Here is a 20,230-nt window from a genome sequence, read left to right on the forward strand (position 1 = left end):
CAGTCCTGTAACTTCCAGGTGTCTAACTTTACTGGAATTTCACTGACTATTTTGCGTAAAATAGAAATATTTTCATTGGTGTGTTCCCAATGGAAGAATATTTGTGGCTTTTATAACAAAGGCTCTACAAAGACTGTAACACATGCCATTAGCATTTTTGTCGTACCGGATGAAATGTTGCACCAGATTTATGAATAATTGTTTCTAAATTGGGGCAGCAGGTATGTGCTAGGGGAAGGGAAAGGGAAGGATCCCTATAAGGTTTTCAGTTGAATTCGTGACTGCGTGCAAGACAGCTGTTTGCCTATAAATGACGACATTAAAGTAAAAAATAAATAGGAGCTTTTTTCTTTTTGCATGTGATTTTCTGGAGGTCTGCCACCGTCATACTTTGGGATTTTTCTACCCCCTGCTGGAGATGGGAAGAAGAGAAGCAGGGAGGTTCAGAGTGGGGAGAGAAATCTTCAAGAGGCACTGGGGTGCCTGGAAACTCATCGTCTCCTGGCCGTGAAAGGTGGTGAGATGAGTTGGGAGGCCTCTGCGTGGTGGTGGGCAGCTGTCCCTTCAGCTCCATGAGAGGGCAGGCGGTCGTTAGCGATTGGTGCGCAGAGGCAGAGATGGGGAGGGGGACAGGACGAATGTTTTCTCTCTGTCTTGTTTTGTTGCAATCGATCTGACTACTGAACATTATTAAGATTTTTTTCTGCAGACAGCCCCCGCTTTGTTCTCACAAGCACACGGACCTGACACACGGATCACGCTAGGAAATTGAATCTGAGCTGGCAACAGTAGTACGAAGCGTTTGCCTGTACGTACATGAAGCAGAACTTTCTGAAAGACCAGAGAGATGCCTGTGTGCTGCACTGGCAGGGACTGCAGAAACTTGTCCTTAAAATCATTAAACCAGCTCTCACTAGAGTTTGTTGGAATTTTGGAGTACAAAAAGAAACATGGGGCATTTTTCTGTTTGATTGTAAACACAAAATTGACCAGGAGACTTCATACTTACTAAAAGCAAGCCCTCTCCTTCGTGGCAGCTTTCGCCATGCCAGCAGCGTGGCTGGAGCAGTGGCCGTTCCTCAGCAGCAGGGACGTGGCTGCCTGGGACTGGGAACTATGCTGGGGAGCTGCGGGGGAAGTGAGATCTAGCACCATTTCCACTTTGGCTGGGTGCCTGTGAGAATGGTGCAAAAAACACACTTGTAATTCTTGTTAATGAAAGCACTAATTTTTTACAAAACTGTCCTGAGCTATGTAGTTAAGCTGCCCAGCTGTTCAAGTCTGGGGCTGAGCCCTGCAGGATGCTGGTACTCTGATCCTCTTCCACAGGGACTACTGGTTTTCTGGCTTCTGTACGCATTTAAGTGCTTTCCTGGACTACAGCCACAGCTCTCACTACAATCTGGAGAAAGCTTCATTTTTTTTTTTTTTAAATGTCCAGCAACTTCTTTTAGGCACAGCCTGTGTGTGTAGTCAGTTTGGGTTCCCATTCACCACATACAGAGAACAGGACGAAAGCCCCTTAGCCCAGCCACTCTGTGAGGTAAATACACTTTATAATTTTCAGCTGAGGATCTGAAAGAGTTTGCAAAGGAATTCTGGTTGTATTCCGCCCCCCGTTCCTTACTCCAGTAACCTCACCTGTCAGCTAACAGTGATTAAGAGTCCAAGGAGTTTGAACAGGATCGTTCATAGCAAATCAGAAGTTGGCAGAAGTGAAATCCTGTGTCTCTCCTTCTTTTTTAATTAAAATAAACCAGATAATAGTAAGTAAAAGAATGTTTAAACCATTTTGGATAGAAAAGAGCTACATGATAGCAGTTTGGCACATTAGAGGCATCCAAGGGGCCTGCAAATGTGACTTAGCTGCAAACTCTTGCCTTAGTGCTCGCTCTCAAGAGACTCCAGTGAATTATTTTCTCAAAGCATTTTGGTTCATGGCATTTCGTGTTTCCTCTGGTTTTGAAATGTTTGAGTAAAAAATTCCAGCAAAGCCAATATTTAACTTTAATTTTTGCTACTATATAGTGCAAATCGTACTGACTCTTTGCATTAGCAAGGTATTTACTGGAAGACCTGAGGCACATATGCAACTGAATTGAAGAAAAATGTAAATGAAAGCAAGTTTGATAGTTTTTTGCAGGTTTGCAACTTCTTCTACAAAATCTCTTTTATGAAGCATTGAAGAAACAAACAAAAAAACCTGAATAACTAGGGTGTAATGCTTAGTCTAAACAAACTGTGTTGCAGTGGTTTTAAATAAATCCTATTATTATGTATGCTATTTAAGCCCTAACCTAAGGCTGACTATTTTCACTCTTAAAGTGTCTTCAGTGTTCAGGCAGCTTATGTTCACCCTGTTGCTTTCAGCAGGAGCTTTCACTAAAAAAAGGCCAATGCAGTCTCAGAATATTGATTGCTGTAATTAGAAAATCATTCTGCTGCTCCATTGGTTATCTTGTAGACATCTGCAGTGGGAATGTCAAGATGCTCAAAGGTTATCTTTGGTTTTGTATCTCTGTATAATAATTCCTGAAAAATGACGTTAGTTCCTGCACTGCCTTACCGTTGGCTTGTGTCTCAGTCCTCAGCCCACTTGGGAAACTCTCCAGCAAAAAAAAATCAAAAGAGCCTAAACAGTAGATTCCTGCTCTTCTGTCGTTTCCTTTACTTGAAAATTAAAGAAGTTTAGAAGGAGTATTGCAGGAAGAGTGGAGCGAGTTTTGTCACATGGTGGCAATGGTGCTGGGGCTGCCTTAGCTCCTCCATCGATTTCTTTCTGAGAAGCAGAAGAGCAGCTTGTTCCAGCCGTGTTGAGCATCGCTCCCTGTGGAGAGTGCTCAGCCATCATCCGCAGACGTGGGTGAGTCTTTAGCGTCTCCATGGACAGGCTGGGGCTGGCTCACAGCAATGTGAAATGTCGGTTGTCAAGTGCTCTGATGGAAAATAGGCTTTAGTCTGCTTCCCTTTGTTTGGGTAAGTTTTTGTCTAGTCCTGTTGGTCTTTAATGGGGATATACTGGCAAAACACTGCCCCAGCAGAGTTTTCTAATGTGCTTAATAATAGGTTTTCAAAAGTAGTAATTTGATTTATTTGTTTATTGATTTATTCATACTAGTGACTGTTGGTTGGTCTCAATCTTAGGAAGACGGGAAGTGATCTGTTCTCTCAGGTGTGATTTACTCAAGAATTAGTACTGACACACCTCCATTTATGCACTGTCCCTACTGGGCAAAAAAAACCACCTAATCAAGAGCAGGAGGGCAAGCCTGGGCTGGCTGTCGTGGCTGTGTGGTACGGAATTGAGCTCCGGCAGACTGTCTGCCTGTCTGTGTACCTGCTGGTTGGTCATGCTTCTACTGGGGTTTTTTTTTTATGTACTTCTGGTGGCAATTCTAGCTTGAAACCTGGGGTTGCACAGTGTGCACCACAGTGGAAACTGTTGAGCTTGCTGCCAATTTTCCCAGCCTTTCTTAGGTTCATGAAGAAGCCCCCTGTGCACAGACCTCCCTAAGTTGTGGTCCACCATCCTTCCCCTCTGGTTCTCGCGGTGCCCCACGAACGAGGCTCTGCCTGCTGGCACCTCTCTGCCCCTTCCTGTCTGGACCTGCTCCGCTGTCCCGCGGGGGAAAGCAGAAGAGGGAAGGCAAGAGGGAACAGAAGTTCATGTGCAGGCATGGGAGTGCAAAGGGAGAGATGAGACCACTTGCAAGCCAGGTCTCACGTGGCTTGCTCACTGGCTTTCCTTTATAGTGCCGTGGTTCAAGTGCTACTGGAGTAGCCTCTGGCCAGCTGCTCTTCATTACACTGGGAGTCCTGCTTGCTTGCTTACGGCTGTTGCCACAGAGCTCAGGCGGCTGTGTGTGACAGCTGTGGGCTTGCATCACTGCTCCACACTGCGTTGACTGGCAGGTGTGAGGCCCCAGCTCTGCACTGCTCTCCTCCAAGTGTAGTTAGCCACTGAGTTTCAGGAATCCCACCCGAGTTGAGCAGCTCAGGGCACATCGCATGCTGGAAGCTGATAAGCATCGGTCCTGTGCATCCATAGCATGGCCCATAAGTTTTTTGCAGGTCAGCTTTGTTATGAAGTGATGTGGGGTCTGGTCCTGGAGTGCCAGACATCATGCTGGTGCTTCTGCAGATTTATGTAGATGACCTTCTGTGCAAATAGGCTTCCACTGGCATAGTTCCTTCATGACTGTGCTTTTGTGCTCCTTCCCTCTCTGTCATAGAGTTTTGCAGAGGGCTTACCTGCCCTAGAGAAGCAGAGTTTGGAAGACAGCTTCTGGAGAGTCCCTTTACCTTGGTCACATTGTGAGCAGCAACACCGCATAAATACTTCTGAAAACTCACATTCAAACTTCTTACATGGTTCCAGCTCCTGTTAGAAGAGTTTTCCCAAAATACCATCGCTCCATTGTCTAGAAATGTTCTGTTTGCAAGTTTGTCTTCAGCCAATGTTGCTTTTACTGAAACTGTCTTTGCGCTTAATAGTTCTTCTTCCTTGCTCTTCCCCCCGCATCGCATGGTCACCTCATTGTATTGATAGTCTTACTTCTTTTCTGCCTTTGTTTTGCTTAACTGAGCAAGCCAAGCTCTCTGTTTTCTCTCCTTAAGCAGGTTTCTGTGTCAGCTCACTCATCCAGCTTGGGTTTTTAGCTTTTTTGGTCTTTTTATTCAAAGAATGAATCTTTCCTACTTTTCTTGGGATACAAGTTGGAGCAAGCTCTTTGCACAGTGAGTTGCAGAAACTGCGGCTTCCCCCAGGTTGAGGTCTAGAGTTCCTCAGCCCAGTCTCTTTCCCAGACATTCCAGAAGAACCATTAAGTTCATCAAAACTTGCTCCTTGGAAATCATGGCTCTTGAACAAAATTAGACTTGCTGTTATCCTTCCCACTTAATCTAAACTGAATCACTTCATGGTCCCCATTTCCAGAGTCGTCCCCATTACTTAAGATAAAGAGCAGAAAAGAATCCGTTCTTGTTCTTTCAGCAACGTGGATAAAGAAACTTGTCAGCTGTCACATCCAGGAATAACTGGCCTTACCGTGGTTAATAGCATTTGTTCTCCAATCCGTGAAGTTAGTTTCCCATGTTGACATAATTCCCATTTCTTTAATGATGCAGAGCTCTCTCCAGGTCCGTATATGGTGCAAGAAGCCAAAAGGAGATCCAGCGTCTCTAAGAAGTCGTCTTTGACCATCTTTCCACGGCATTTCCAAACGTTTTCTTCTGTTTCCAAAGTCTACTGTTTCATTATTTCGTGACAGTATCCTACCGCATAAAACCCAGATTTCTTTTCCTTGAAAAGCACAGACCTTTTGACACCTGTTTCAATAATAATTGCTGTTCCACCCTGTTTGTGAATTTTCCTGTAATAACACCAGTGCCTTGAGTTCCTCTTCTGTTATGTCAGCCTGCCTGCATTGTTAGCACACAGCTATTTCAGCTGCTGGGTTTTTCGTTCGCCTTCTCTGCTCTTGTTTTTGGTTTCAGACTGCATTTGGCTCCCTAGTTAGATGATGTACAGTCTTTTCACTGGCGGTGTCACATGCATGACCCCTTTTCTCATCATTAGTAGCATTTTTTTTTCCCCTTCAAATCCCTGAAATACCTTTCTCACCGTTGTTTTCATGTTTATCTGACATTTTCCCCTTTGCTTTCTGGATCCGGAAACCAGTGTGGAATTTATGTTCGCCTCCTGCAGCCTTTCTTTGCCATGACCCGGGTAACTACAGGCCGGTCAGCCTCACCTCTGTGCCTGGCAAGGTCATGGAGCAGACTCTCCTGGAAACCATGCTAAGGCGCATGGAGAGCAAGGAGGTGGTTGGTGACAGCCAACATGGCTTCACCAAGGGCAGATCGTGCCTGACCAATTTGGTGGCCTTCTATGACGGGGTGACGGCATCGGTGGACAAGGGACGAGCAACTGACATCATCTACCTGGACTTGTGCAAAGCTTTTGCCACTGTCCCTCATGACATCCTTCTCTCTAAACTAGAGAGACATGGGTTTGATGGATGGACCACTCAGTGGATAAGGAGTTGGCTGGATGGCCGCACTCAGAGAGTGGTGGTCAACGGCTCAATGTCCATGTGGAGACCGGTCACAAGTGGCGTCCCTCAGGGGTCCGTGCTGGGCCCGGCCCTGTTCAACATCTTTGTTGGCGACATGGACAGTGGGATAGAGTGCACCCTCAGCAAGTTCGCCGATGACACCAAGTTGTGTGGTGCCGTCAACACGCTGGAACTGAGGGATGCCAACCAGAGGGACCTTGACAGGCTGGAGAGGTGGGCCTGTGCCAACGTCATGAAGTTCAACCAGGCCAAGTGCAAGGTCCTGCACCTGGGTCACGGCAATCCCAGGCACACATACAGGCTGGGCGGGGAATGGATTGAGAGCAGCCCTGAGGAGAAGGACTTGGCAGTGCTGGTGGACGAGAAGCTCAACATGAGTGGGCAATGCGCCCTTGCGGCCCAGAAGACCAACCGCATCCTGGGCTGCATCAAGAGGAATGTGGCCAGCAGGTGGAGGGAGGTGATTCTCCCCCTCTACTCTGCCCTGGTGAGACCCCACCTGAAGTACTGTATCCAGTTCTGGAGCCCCCAACACAAGAAGGACATGGACCAGTTGGAGAAGGTCCAGAGGAGGGCCACGAAGATGATAGAAGGGCTGGAGCACCTCTCTTATGAGGACAGGCTGAGAGAGTTGGGGCTGTTCAGCCTGCAGAAGAGGAGGCTCTGGGGAGACCTTATAGCGGTCTTCCAGTACCTCAAGGGGGCCTACAAGAAAGATGGGGAAAGGCTGTTTAGTAGGGCCTGTTGCAATAGAACGAGGGGTAATGGTTTTAAAATAGAGTGGGGTAGATTTAGATTGGAAATTAGGAAAAAAATTTTTACAATGCGAGTTATAGAACACTGGAACAGGTTGCCCAGAGAGGTGGTGGCGGCCCCATCCCTGGAAACGTTCAAGGCCAGGCTGGATGAGGCTCTGAGCAACCTGATCTAGTTGGGGATGTCCCTGCTTCTTGCAGGGGGGTTGGACTAGATGACCTTTGAAGGTCCCTTCCAACCCTAACCATTCTATGATTCTATGATTCTATGTTCATGCAGTGGGTTGTGCCATGGTGATTCCAGTAGTAGGGATGTTTGGGTGAAGTCCTCCTGAAGACTCATCTTACCGTGAAAGTACCCAAAAACCTCCTTTTCCTGTAAAACCAGTGACAGAGAGAGGATAGGGATGGTAAGCATTTCCCCAAGGGTCGCTTGGACTACGCGAGATGCACCAGTTCTTTTCCAGTTGATGTGTCCTGTGCTTGCTGGACTGAAAGACATACTTGGTTCTGGTGGACACAAATGTATTTTGAACTAGCATGAGAAGGAAATGAGCACTGACAACAAACACTTGTATGGGACAATAAGGTATGGTTTATTTGATCTTAAATGGTCAGAGTTTTGTAGAGGGCTTCCTCCTCCTGCCAGCCATCCCCCCACTTTGTTGGAGGAAAAACTTGTTGTCAGCAGCAGGGACATTATGAGAGCTTGCGCTTGAGCAGTGATGACCTTGATGTCGTCCCAGTTAGAGATAACACACATCTGCGTACACAATCCCAGTTAGAGATAGATAACACACATATGGGGACAAAGAGCATGTGGGTTTGTGTGTATGTCTATCTTTTGGTCAAAAAAACGTGTGCAACCTGTAGGGCTGCAAAGAGTTACAGCCCTTATAATCCCATCTTCCACTGTAGAAGCTGAGGCTGCCGCAATCAGTTAAGAAGATGGTTGAAATTCCTGGTCGTATATTAGGTAAGTACATGATGAAACAGCAAATTATTTCCCTCATCTTCTGTACCGGGCTCACTGGATAGTGCTTTCTGCAGCTGATGTTTTCTGTTCAGTACTATAAGCTACACAGGCTGGATGGAGTCAAAAAAGACTTTACTGTTGCCTTTGTGATGGGTAAATTTTATTTTCACATTCTTCAGCACTGAAAATTAAGTTTCCCAGTAATGTACACCAAAAGGAAAAGCTATTTTAAAAATAAAGGACCAAAACCAAAGCAAACATCTCTGCCTTGTTTTTAAGCAGAGACTGTATTATTATATGCCATTTTTATGTATAAGATGTATATCTCATCTCTCTTTAATCACCTGTCTCTTAAAAGATTTGTATCTTGCACTGGTAGAATATATATCAGTGCTGTGAGTCTTTGTTTTAACAGTTAATTGATCTTAATCTTTACTGCTGAGATGAAAAGTTAGGATTATATGTTTTGGTTTCATGCAGCTTTCCAAATGGTAGATGAACCTTTTTGAGTTTGGGCATGTGCAAGACCTTTTGTAAGTCTTTCTCCTACCTTTGTTTATATTAAAGCTGTTATTTTTAACAAGAATATGTGTTGTAACTGTTTGTTTATACAGATTTTCAGCTGATAAAACAGTATTGTTAGAGAATGGAAATTTTATGTATAGCTTCGTGATGATATGAATTTAACAAAATAGAGGGGCAGGAAGAAGGTTTCTGTTACAAATGTTCAGTATTTTTGAAAATTAGACCTCTCAGAATAATTTGTGCCGTAGCTTACTTGAAACTGCTGGAAATTAACTTAAAAACCGGAAAAATTATTGGTTCGTTTAGACCCATACCTTTCTTCTTCTGTATCTCACACTAGATCCTTTCAAAGGAGTGGGAGAACCACTGTGACTGCCAGACCAGTTTTGCATTGCTAGTGAAATTGGTTCCTCCTAGCCTCTGTTATAGCTTCCAGAATTCTCATTCTTGGTCTTTCGCGCACTGTGGCTGAGGTATGAATGTAATTTCTTGTTTCTTCCCAAGATCTTGGTTCTGAATCCTGTTGGTTTACCGTAAGCTTCCACAAATATTCTGTTTATTTTAAGAGCTCTACTCAACCTTATTCAAATGTTTCAGAAGTGGACTCAGTAGCATCCTACACCAAGGAGTTTGACAGAGTTACATTACTTACAGTTCTCTTCAGGTACTTCTGTCTATCTCACACATCGCTGTTTTATTTTAACAGCTATGTTCTTATTCTGTCATCAGGCAAAATAAATTAAAAATAGAAGAAAAAAAAATTATTCTCTATTTCTTTGACCTAACCTGACTCATGGCAAGGTTAACCATCATGATGTGGGAAAGGGAAAAGGCACATCTGTTAACAGACAAGTTAAACAGGGGCAAGCTGCTGTTTGCTCAGTTGGCAGTTTAATAAGCATGAAAGTAAAAGGTGGAAGACAAGAGTGTTGCTTTTGCAACATTTTCCTGCTGCCAAAAATTGAAAATAGCAAAAAAATCAAATCATAAAAAGTGTGTAGGAATGGACTGTGCTAGGAATTGAGGCAGGGAGTAAAAAGATTGATCTTTTAGAAAAGGAATGAACTGGACTTCTGTCTCCTGGGTACAGTGGCAGTAAGTTTTACACATTCCAGCGAGAAGAGAGTATTTGAATTTTAAAAACCACTGGAGGATGCTGAGGCAGAAGTAGAAGGGGCCAGAAACTGGCATACTGGATGGTGAAGTAAAATTCTTTACAAAAATAGATCCTTTTTAGACGTAGTAACTTTAAATTAAAAGATCTTATAAATTCCTTCCTGATGAGATAACATGGCAATGGTTGTAGTGTGCAGATGGTGCAGTTTATTTACCAACTATATTTTTTACGTCAGTTGGCAGTAACATTTTAGTAGTACCTAAATGTGCATCTTAAGTGCCTCTCTCTAGGCATCTGTGCTGGAAAATTCAGGCCATGGTTGCTTTGAACTGCTTCAACTGTTATTTTCTTTAAAAGATTATAGTATGGCTGTAAAAATAAGTACCCTCTAGCAAAATCAAGAAGGACTGTGATATCCTAATTTTGATTACAATTTAGTTGGAAGGGGATGGATTTGAAGCATTCAGTGAAGTGAGATCAATATTGGAAATAAAAAGAGCAAATTAATAGGAATCATTATAAAACACTTTCCTCTCTCTATGAAATTAACTTGGATCAGAGATCACAACATAATAAAAGGACAGCTGTCACATCCGGCTTTCTCAGGTACCTGTTTGGTTTTAATTATTTTTGTCCATTCTAGAACAAACAGACTGCTGCTTGAGGATTATCCTCTGCATTGCTGAATGTTTGTATGTAATCTTACGCCAAAATATTTCATGCCTGCTATTTCGTCACTTCACATGTCTGTGCAGGACAGATTCTGATCTCTACAGGTAACGTGCAGAGTGAAGTTTGGCTCAAAGCACGTCTTGACAGTATGCACTGGATCACAGTGCCACAGAGTGATAAATTGAAGGTTAGTTCCTCAGTGAAAGAACTAGATGCTGCTTACCAATTTGGTGTTCACTTTTGAACACTTTGCTGAATAGAAGCCTGAGTCCAAAATGCAGGGAACAGACCTGCCATGAGGTTTGATACTTACCCTTCCTTGGTGTCATCTTCATCAAAAGAAGTTTTGTCTTTGAAAGCAATGCTGGCAAAAGTAACAGTAGGCTCCCAGTGCAAGTGTGGGTACTGCAGCTGTGGTGGAGTTCCTGCCTCTTGTCCTCTGTGACCTGCATTGGGATGTATGCTTTCATGCCTTACGAGTTTGTGTAAGTGCTTAAGGTTTCTTCCAGGTCCTTTCTGATACCCTGTGAAGGTGACTTTGGTGGATGAGGGACCTAGCACTGAAACTTCAGATTGTAGCTTGAAGCACTGAGTGTATAGACAGCAGTTGTCTGTTAGGCTGCTGGCAACTTTTGTCATTATTTTTTTGTCACTCTCCAGTGTTGCCTGTTTGAAACTTTGACGTACTCTTTCTTCATACAACACCCACAATCCTTCCTTTTCTTTGTTGTTTCTTACTTTCCTCTTTCACTGGGAAAGTTGGGCATCCTTCTACTTTCCACTAACAAAAAATTAACATACAGTTTGTGTATGCAGTCAGTTCACCACTTTAATTAATCTCACAAAAAGATAACAGAATGCATTCATTTAAATACTTAATTTCCTAAATTCTGAAACTCTATATGTAGTTATTTTTAACCTGGTTTCCTAGGGAAAGATGTTCCTGCAATCATTTTTCACTAACCACCCACTGTTAATAACTTCAGGAGCCTTTGTGTTGATCACAGATGTCAGGTAAGGCAGAAATCTCAGTCATGAAATCTACAGCTTCACGAAGGCAGAGAGGTAGAAGGGAGAGGATCCAGTTACCAGGCTGGTCAGGCTGCCACGTGGGGTCAGCCCTTACTGCTAGACGTGAGAGGATGCACATGGAAGAGACTTCATGAAGACCCCAACTGTAGGGAAAGGACCATCAGCGTGGGTACCCTGGCGGGTACGAGGAGTCTAAGCAGGAAATGGGGGTCCAAGCAAAGGACTGGCATTCGCCAGCCTTCAGTGCTGCTCCTCATGACTGCTTCTTGGCTCTTCTTGACGTCCATCTCAGGAGAACACCTCCAAACTGCAAGCATAAATGCTGCGCAAGAATGAACTGGCCTTTCAGTTTGTCCTTGGACATTGCTTCCGCACCTCTTCGTGTGGCCTCTGGCTGCTGGCTCTCAGCCCTTGTCGTCCTTGTGCACCCAGTCCCTCCTTTTTCTTTCCTCTCTGCAGAAGGACAACCCAAAGCACATTATCCTGGATCCTACTGGCACCACCCTGGGTGCCTGTCTCCAAGCCCTCTTACCTCTGCCAAGGCATTATGGAATAGCTGTCTGATTTCTCCAGGAACGTACTGATAGAAAGAGAGCTAGACACCATAGCAAGTGTGGCCTTGAGTCATGGTTGTGCTTTGGAAAAGAGCTGCTGGCTGCAGTCATGTGTTGTAAACAGCTTGGGTTAGTGTCATGAAGTCATTACGAGAACATGGTGGTACCATGAGTGGTCCGAAGGCTAAGAATGCACCTGTCAGGGTGAACTCGTTGCATCACTTTTATCTCAAAGCACAGAGTTTGTTACCCAAAGAAAACTCAAATTCAGCAGAAAGTGTGTTTTTTCTGGTTGTGTCCTTTTACTCTTTCAACAGCAAAATTTACAGTATGCTACAATGTTACCCAGCAGTGGGACCTTATTTAAACAACGAAACAGAATTTGGGAGCTGAAGGTGGCTGTATGGATTATGATACAGTAAATTCAAGTTTTAACATTCTTCAGATTTTATGGTATGAAAGAGATGGAAGAATTCTAGTTCGGTTTGGCTTTATTTCTCAGGCTTCTTTACTCTCTGTCTTGCTTTTTAATGTTAGAAAGATTATCCCTCCTGAGTTTGACTAAAGGGGAACTTTTGCTGTGTGGTGTGTGGACCCAGTCCTGCAGCATGGCGCGTGTTTGGGAGCGAAGCTGTTTGGAAATGACACTTTCAGCAGCAGGAATACTGCTTTTGATGTGTCTTCAGATGTGAAGAACATCATGGGTTGGTAAAGCTACTTTTCTCCGTAGTCGCCTGGTGACTTTTGGATCCCTTTCCAAAAGGGGACAGACAAGCACCTGCTTTCCAGTGTGTGGGCACCTTTTATACTGATGTAGTCTGCTGCTGCTTCAACTTTAGTTTTACACGTGCTACACTGTTGCTGGGTTTACTGTTTCAGCAATTAAATAACAGAGTAGCCGTTAGAAATGTGTTTCCAGATATTCACAGAAAAATAGTACATACTTAAACTAATTAAAAAAAAAATCCCTTTTTTTCCTTAATTGGTCAAGTGAATCCTATCTACGTCATTTGTGTTGTTAATAAATTGCAGGACGTTATACCACATCACATCACTGGAAATAAATTTGAAATATATAAAAATATGCATATATTTTTAACAGTGAAAAGTAATTTTCTGACATAATAGCCAAAATAAAGTGCCATGAAGCTATTAGCAGTAAATTGAATTTTTTTGGTATGTAATTTAGTATAAATACTGACAAGCTGAAAAAAAAAAGAAAGAAAACCCAAACAACAAACGCATACTCATTAGTCATTCAGTTTAGCAGCGCAGAGGCAGCAGTCGGCCAGGGTGCGCGTTTTTATGTCTGCTTCAATTGCACACTTCATTTGTTTGGACATGGCATAGGCAGCTTTCTCTGTCACACGGCATCACCGCGCGATTAGGGAGTTGCGCCCCAGGGCAGCTGGGACGCTTTGCTGGGGCAGATGTTCTTTTCAGCTTATTCAGTGGCCGTTGTGGGGTTGTTTACTGTTGTCATAGCTACCTGCATTTCCATAGCAGCCGAGCCGCTGTGTATGAAGCAAGTGAATATAGTTATAAAAGGATCATATTTTGTTCTGTCTCTGTAACTTACCATCTGTCAACTGACTGTTGTGATGGATTCAGAAACCAATTGAAGAATAACAGCAGCCGGCCGATGATTTTTGCTTATATTAAAGTGACAGTGGATGAGGATGCAAATAAGTTGGTGCTTCGATGCAATGCTAGTTTCTTTTTTTTTTTTTTCCCCTAATTGTAGCGGTTTGGCTTCCAGCACTCTCAAACATCGCTGAAATTGTTATCGACAAATCGAAATGACCAAATGTCATCTTCTGTACTTGCTCACGTGTAGATGTTCCTTACGCTTTCCCACTCTACTGTCAGCTCATCCCTGTGTGTTGCTTCCAAATTGTGGTGTTGCCCCTGCTTTCACAGCTCCTTTGTAATGAAATCCACGAACTCTCCACAGAATTAAACAGCGAACTCATGAGGCTGATAGCAAAGGTATTGTGCACACATGAGTATGGTTTGGCGACATTCATCGCTGTGCTCTACTTAATAGTAGCAATGGGATCCCATGCAAGTTTGGGGGTAAATTCAGTGTGTGATCAACAAGCCCTCTGAGTAACGAGCTCTTATACCTTTTCACTACAGAGATTTGGTTGAACCTATAGTTTAGCAACGGGGGCAAGAAGATTAGCCCAGTTGTAAATAATGTATTTATTGGTTGATTTTTCCAGATCCTGACATTGATGCTGCCACTGCCATGATGCTTTTGAATACTCCCCCTGAGATACAAGCAGGTTGTGAGTAGATATTTCTATAGCATATAGCAACATAGACGTGTAAAGTTAATATTCTCTTTTATAAGTATACAGCATACCAGATAAAAAGAAGGATTTAATGGAGAAATGTAACTTCCCTTGTAGACCCTTACACTTTCTTGACCCTTACATGAGTATAATTTTGTGGTTCCTATTACATTCTTTGTTACATGAATAATAGTAATCCATGATCTCTAATGTAAAAGAGGGGTTATTGTTATTCATGACCTACACGTAATTGAGTAACCTACTATTATCTGTACTGATAGAAAGACCTGGGGCAACAGCCAGGAGAAAGGCAGAGAGAGAAAGAGAGCAAGAGAGGGAAGGGTACATGGCATATGGTTTTGTTTTCATTTTGTTTTGATTTGACTCCCATCGTGTGAGTTACCACAGCCATCTGGATACTTCCCATTCACTTGGGCACTGTTTCAACTCCTTCCTTGCACACATCCTGCCTGTTTTGCTTTTTTGCTCTGCCTGATGCAAGGCAGTAGGCAGGCTCCAGGGAGCAAGGAAAGGTCTCATTTCCTGCCAGTACTGTCGTCCTTGTTCTGTGACCAGACCCGAGGTTTTCATGCTGTGTATTAGCACTGAAGGGGCCTTGGCCCCCCCCTGTAATGGGCTGTGCAGATAGGCTGGGAATCATCCTGCCCCACAGAGCTTGCAGTGAAGGTATTAGAGGAATGCATACAGGAATAGAGCCACACAAAGGCAGGGAGTACAACAAAACAAACATATTGCTGGTCAACAAGCATGGTATTAATGCCAAGTGACAGACGGCACTAAAAAATAAAGGTAGAAGTTAAAATAGAAGTCATTATCAAGCCTGTCTAGCATCACCACTGCTGTTCTAGCTCGCACAACAAAATCCGAATTCCAGGGGAAGCCTTGGTTCGCACTCTGCCTGGGGAAGAGAGTCAATTACCATCAAAGCATTTCCTGTGCATCCAGGGAAAGCTATTGTCGGCCTGCTTTGTGACCCTGCCAGAGAAATGCCTCTTAGAAGCTCCTCTCTGGAGAGAGCGTGATGTATCAAGAAACTGTCCATGCTGGAAAGGGAGAAGAGTGATCCTTGTCGTCCTATCCTAAACAGCCTTCAAGGACTGCGCGTGGTAAAAGGGTGAGCGATCCTAGCTCTATGTAGGTAGGAAAAAGGAAAGATTTTGTTGGGGAGTGGAGGTTCTCATTGGGCTTAGTGGGAAGAATAAAATGAAAGATCTTCAAAGGATCAGAAATTTAAAGAAGCCAGGTTTGTGGGGCAGAGAAATGAGAAAAGAAGCTGGAGTAGAATGAGAGTGCAGGGGCAAGAGGGAAGGAGAAATAAAGCAGTATGTGCATGGAAAAGGATGGGGAAAAGGCAGGATAATCTGAACTGGAGGAACTAGAGAGCAGGAGAAGATTGCAGGCAAGAAAGGGAGCAGATCCATAGTAAGCTGCAGTAAATGCACTGCAGATATCTATCGCACGTGCATGTTTGCCAGCATTGCAGGTGTTTGCGTGGAAGTGATTTGGAGACTTGGGGGCTGTCATTTCATAGAGATCAGAGCTTGCAGGTTGGCAAATGGCTCATTGCTATTTTTGTTTGTAGAGGTCGCTCTGAAGAGGGAAATTCTAGCCTTCTACGAGTTTGACATATCTCTCTCCACATGTCACCTTCCCAGTGGGCTCTTGTGTCAAGATGTCAAAAGTGAGAGGGAGATGAAAGCAGAAAGGTGGCTCCTCATTCACATTGCTCCCTCCTTAATGTCTGCAAGTAACGCGGCCTTCCTCTGTGCCTTTTAACTGAAATGCAGGGTCTGCTCAGAAGTTCATGAATCCTTCCAAATGTTGGGTAGAATTGGCTGGTGTCAGGAGGAAAGGGCAGAAGTTTTTATTGTAACGTCAGAGGTCCTATAAATTACAAAGGAGAAGTATTTTGGGAGGGGTGTGAATGGATACCTGAGGAAGTAAATCAGCCTGTGCTGTGAATTGCAGTTGGGTCTCACTTACCTACCGTCTTAGGAAAGTCTTAGGCAACTGTTGTGGTTTTGTTAAGTGAGGGGGGGCCTATTAGTAAACAGAAAACCAGGACACCAGTACATGAATATTAGTTCCAAAATAAATGACCTCTATTGAAAACTGTACTTTGACCTGCCAAGGACTCAGCACTTGCTTGGCCGTATTGGGCAAGTTGCGTCAGATTTCTGGGCTTGTTTTCCCTGATAGGAATCTAACTCACAGAGAGGACAGAGGAAAAGGAGATGGTGAACAATGGTAAAGCTCAGTTTAGAAGTCCTTTAGAAGTCATGGCTACTCAGTGAAGCCCATGGGTTAGTTTTGTACAATTGTTAAGATTTTCAGTACTTCAGTTCTTACCAGTGTTTTGAAAGTAAACGTTACCAGCTGTCACTCCAGTGTAGCATTCCTGACTCTTAAGAGTGTGTCGTCCCGGGCACGTCATTTGGTCATGCCAAACCGTTGTGTTTTGCCGTGAATAAAATGGAGATCAGTTTGGGTGGCTTTGCGGTGTGTTTGGACTTCATGAGATTCAAGTCACTCTAAGCATTTTAAGTAGCAGTACCTTCTTAATCGGTGAGGGCATCCTGAACTTGGGACCATTTGCTCTGAGGGAAGGACCGGTAAGAGGGGGAGTGTGTGTAGCGTATTGCTGCTACTGCTGGGGAAACAGCGCTGCGGGCAAGGTGATTATACTGGAAATCTGGATTTAAATCAAGAACCTCCTGACTCAGCAATATTATACATAGCTTTGAATTCATGAGCAGTCCTTTGCCTGTTGCTATATAATTTGGGAATTGCACAGAAATGCAAGTACATTGCTCAAGCTGAAGTTTAATACTGCAAACAGCTATAAACAGTGATTGCAGAAAGGGTTTCAGTAGAAACCAGGAAGCAGAGTCCTCTCAGCTCTGAACATTCACCTTCTGTTTCCGATACTGCTCGCCACTACTCACCCAAGTTAGCTGCAAAGCTGTGGCCTTCAGGAGACTTTGCAACACTGGTTTTGTGGGTGGTTCCTTACAGGAGACTGAAGTGCTGTGGTAGAGAAGTTTGGGAAGACAGGAGCATGGAGTTTTACTAGGTGCTTCTTGAAAAGCAGACTTTCCAAAGGTGAGATCGACATCTCTTGCTGTTTGGAAGTCTTTATTAGTCTTTTATTTGCTCAAAGCATATAAAACCCAGAATAGATATATATTCTTTACAGTTGGTGGGAGGAGAAGTAATTCCCTGAAGACATCTATTAATACTGTACCTCTACATTTCTAAAATTGTACTCCGATGAAATTTGCTTTTTAAGCTAATGCAAATGGATTGTATACGTCAAAGATACATTTACAGGAATCAAGACAAAAATTTGTATACAGTTGCCTTAATAACAGACAGAAGTCCTCCAAATAGGATCCAATAGAACATGCTGTTTTCTTGGGACATTTTTATTGCATGAAACTTGATAAGTGTAATGTTCTGTTTGTACTGCTTCTGGACAATTCACTTATTATCATGTATTAGACAACTTCCAGCCTAACTTTTTATATCAGAAAATGATAAATCATTGACTGCAAAATGTTTCATATTTTTGCTGACAATTCTGTATCAGAGTAAAAACTGTGAAAAGACATTGTCATAGGGTTGACGCTTCCTCTTCCATTTGCTGGGATTTTGGGGGGAATGGCATCCTCAGCTTCTATTAAAGAGGATTTTTTTTTTCTTTACTTCAGAATTTCAGTAATAACTCATTAAAGTAAGGAAATAGAATTGGAAACAAAACTTACTTTTATTAAGTACTTTTGACTTCTTTCTCCCTACCCCTCATATGTTAATTTAGCAGCATGGTTTAGTTTGTTGTTGAGCAATTCCAGCATCACCAAGATGAGGAATCGCTAGCTGTGGTCTTCTACTCATACAAAAAAAAAACCTTAGAAGATTGAATTATTTTTATTAAATGTCCTTAGACAAGGTATGAGTGTGATAGGATTATCAGAATACACTTCTCTCCCCTTCTCCCCCAGTTTTTTTTTAGAGTAAACGGCTTTTTGGATGCATTCTTGATCTGCAGTTTGTTAGGACTACACACTGTGGAATTTAAGAGCTGCAAAATTGTCCTTGAGCAGTGAAATAGAAGAAGTTAGGCAGATGGTATCAAATACATGCCTGGGATAAGAGAACTGAAGTTAATAAAGTTACACATTTGGCAGGTAACATTTGCTTTTGGCAACTTCTGATGTCCCATCAATTATACATCATTAGCAATTTCCTATTTTCAGTTCTTGTAGCCTGAGATAAAGTATTCTGCTAAACACTGACCTGAAAGAGAGATTGGCAGAAGAAGCTGAAGCTGGCAGATATTAGCAGAAATGTAGTATCTCTTGTCTGTAATGATTTCTTCTGTGCTTCATGAGATGAGGGAGGGAAGAGAGCCCTGAGATAAATGCATGTGCCACATGATGACAGAAGAGGCAGGGAACCAGTCTGTCCCTACAGGGATATCTTCACACTCTAATATTCTGCTTTTTTAAAGTTCATTTTCAATAAATATCATTCAGTCTTCCTCACTAGTCTCAGTGTTGGCTACCTTGAGCTAGGCAGTTTAATGAAGTGTATGCTTGTTTCTCAGATGACATAAAGAACATGTTTGTTAGCCCTTTAATTCCCTTGATTGACAGCAGATCACTCACAGCACTGATATTTCATTTAACTTCCATGTGCCAACATTTAATTAAGAAGTTGGTTTCCTTATTTAGTGAGCTGTTGGGGTGTCAGTGTGTCTGATGACTCTATCCGTTGAGTATTTCCTCCTCCTTTTCCATTTCAATTTTGCCAAATTGCTATATTGTGTGTTAGACAATCAAGTTTTCAGGGAAGGACCCAGTCTAACACAGTTTTGAGTCTTGCAAAGGCCTTGGATGAGGTGGTTACCTCAGCTGGATGGGAGAAGTTTGCTTTACCCACACAGGTGCTTGCAAGTAATAAAGAGATTATGGATGCAATCTGTCGAGGGTTGTGATGAAAGAAGTCCATAGTTTGGGATATTCTACTCAGCTAATGTGCACACAAACCGTGCTCTGAATTAAAACATCCTACAGTGGCTGTGGAGTGATCATTTGGCCTGCTACTTATTTTCCACTTCCAGAGGCTGAGTACAGGCCACAAAACAACAGTGGATTTTGGTTGAATCTTTTTAACGCTATCTGAAGGTAGTGTTTTGATGGATTCAGATTATGGTGTATTCTCTCTCCGACATGGCATTTACTTTATTGTCTGTTAAACTGTAACGTGGAAGTTTGCTACAAAAGACAGAAAAATTATTTTCCCCGTTGGAGAATTTCAGAGATGCCGTCTTGATTTTTTACATTGGATGCATTGCCTCTCTCCACAGTTAGCCCGTGGAGACTTGAAATGCTGTCAGATCCTCCTCAGGTTGTGGAATTCTACCAGAGTAGCACAAGATCCAAAAGTCATTTCCCCCTTTGTCTACTTGTTAGGGGTAGATTCTTTGCACGCAGTTTAACTGTACTCCAGTGGAAGTATTTTCATATTTAAGCTTTCTGAGAGCAGAATGAGATCTGCTGCCTCCTTGGAAGCATAGCAGTGATGAAAGCTGAAGGGTGAATATGATTTTGATGTTTCAGACTCTGTGTTTCACTAGGAATATTTTTTAAAAGAGGAAACCTTTATCAAAGAGATGCACAGATCTTCTTGCATTGTTTTCTTGAGCTGAGTTTCTCAGACATAAACGTCTCTTGGCACTTGCACAGAAGAGGTGTAAATTACATTTCACACTTCTGCCTAGGAACTGGGGACCATGTAACCTGCCTGTACTGTTGGTTAAAGAGCCATTAGAAAAGAGGAATCTGGACTGTAAGGTGTTAGTCCAGGCTGGCGCTGATTGATGATATGGCTTGGAGTAAATTATCTTACCTCCACACCTTGAATCTTCAATCTAAAATATAAATGCCTCACCTTAAAGTATAGTTTTGAAATGTAATTAAACCTTGTAAGGCATAAATATATCTTTGGAATAAAAGCACCATTTATTTTCCAGTAAATAATCCACAATCCTTCAAAAGTACCAACATGTGATAGTAAGTAGCCATCTTCATACAGCCTGCACGAAGGCAGGGAAAGTGTCTGGGTAGCAGAGGCAATGTATTAGCAGTTTACATACATAGATTTTTTAAAAAGAAAGTAATTAGTGTCATTTTGGGAAGGATG

General features: G+C 42.9%; 1 protein-coding gene across 13 annotated transcripts in view; it reads left to right on the forward strand.

Moving 5' to 3' along the window:
* FOXN3 (forkhead box N3) overlaps positions 1 to 20,230 on the forward strand; it is a 212,508-nt gene that overhangs the window by 171,488 nt on the left and 20,790 nt on the right. For 11 of the 13 annotated variants that reach the window (XM_086750096.1, XM_086750091.1, XM_086750094.1 and 8 more), the window contains one exon: positions 13,934 to 13,999. The exons of 1 other annotated variant lie outside the window; for it this stretch is intronic. In XM_086750096.1, the coding sequence (XP_086606222.1) occupies positions 13,934 to 13,999 (66 nt within the window). The remainder of the gene's footprint in view (positions 1 to 13,933; positions 14,000 to 20,230) is intronic. One more of the 13 variants, XM_086750103.1, reaches the window with a different exon arrangement.

Source organism: Chlamydotis macqueenii, chromosome 5, assembly GCF_036417535.1.
Source record: "Chlamydotis macqueenii isolate bChlMac1 chromosome 5, bChlMac1.mat, whole genome shotgun sequence".
In the NCBI taxonomy this organism is placed as follows: Eukaryota; Metazoa; Chordata; class Aves; order Otidiformes; family Otididae; genus Chlamydotis; species Chlamydotis macqueenii.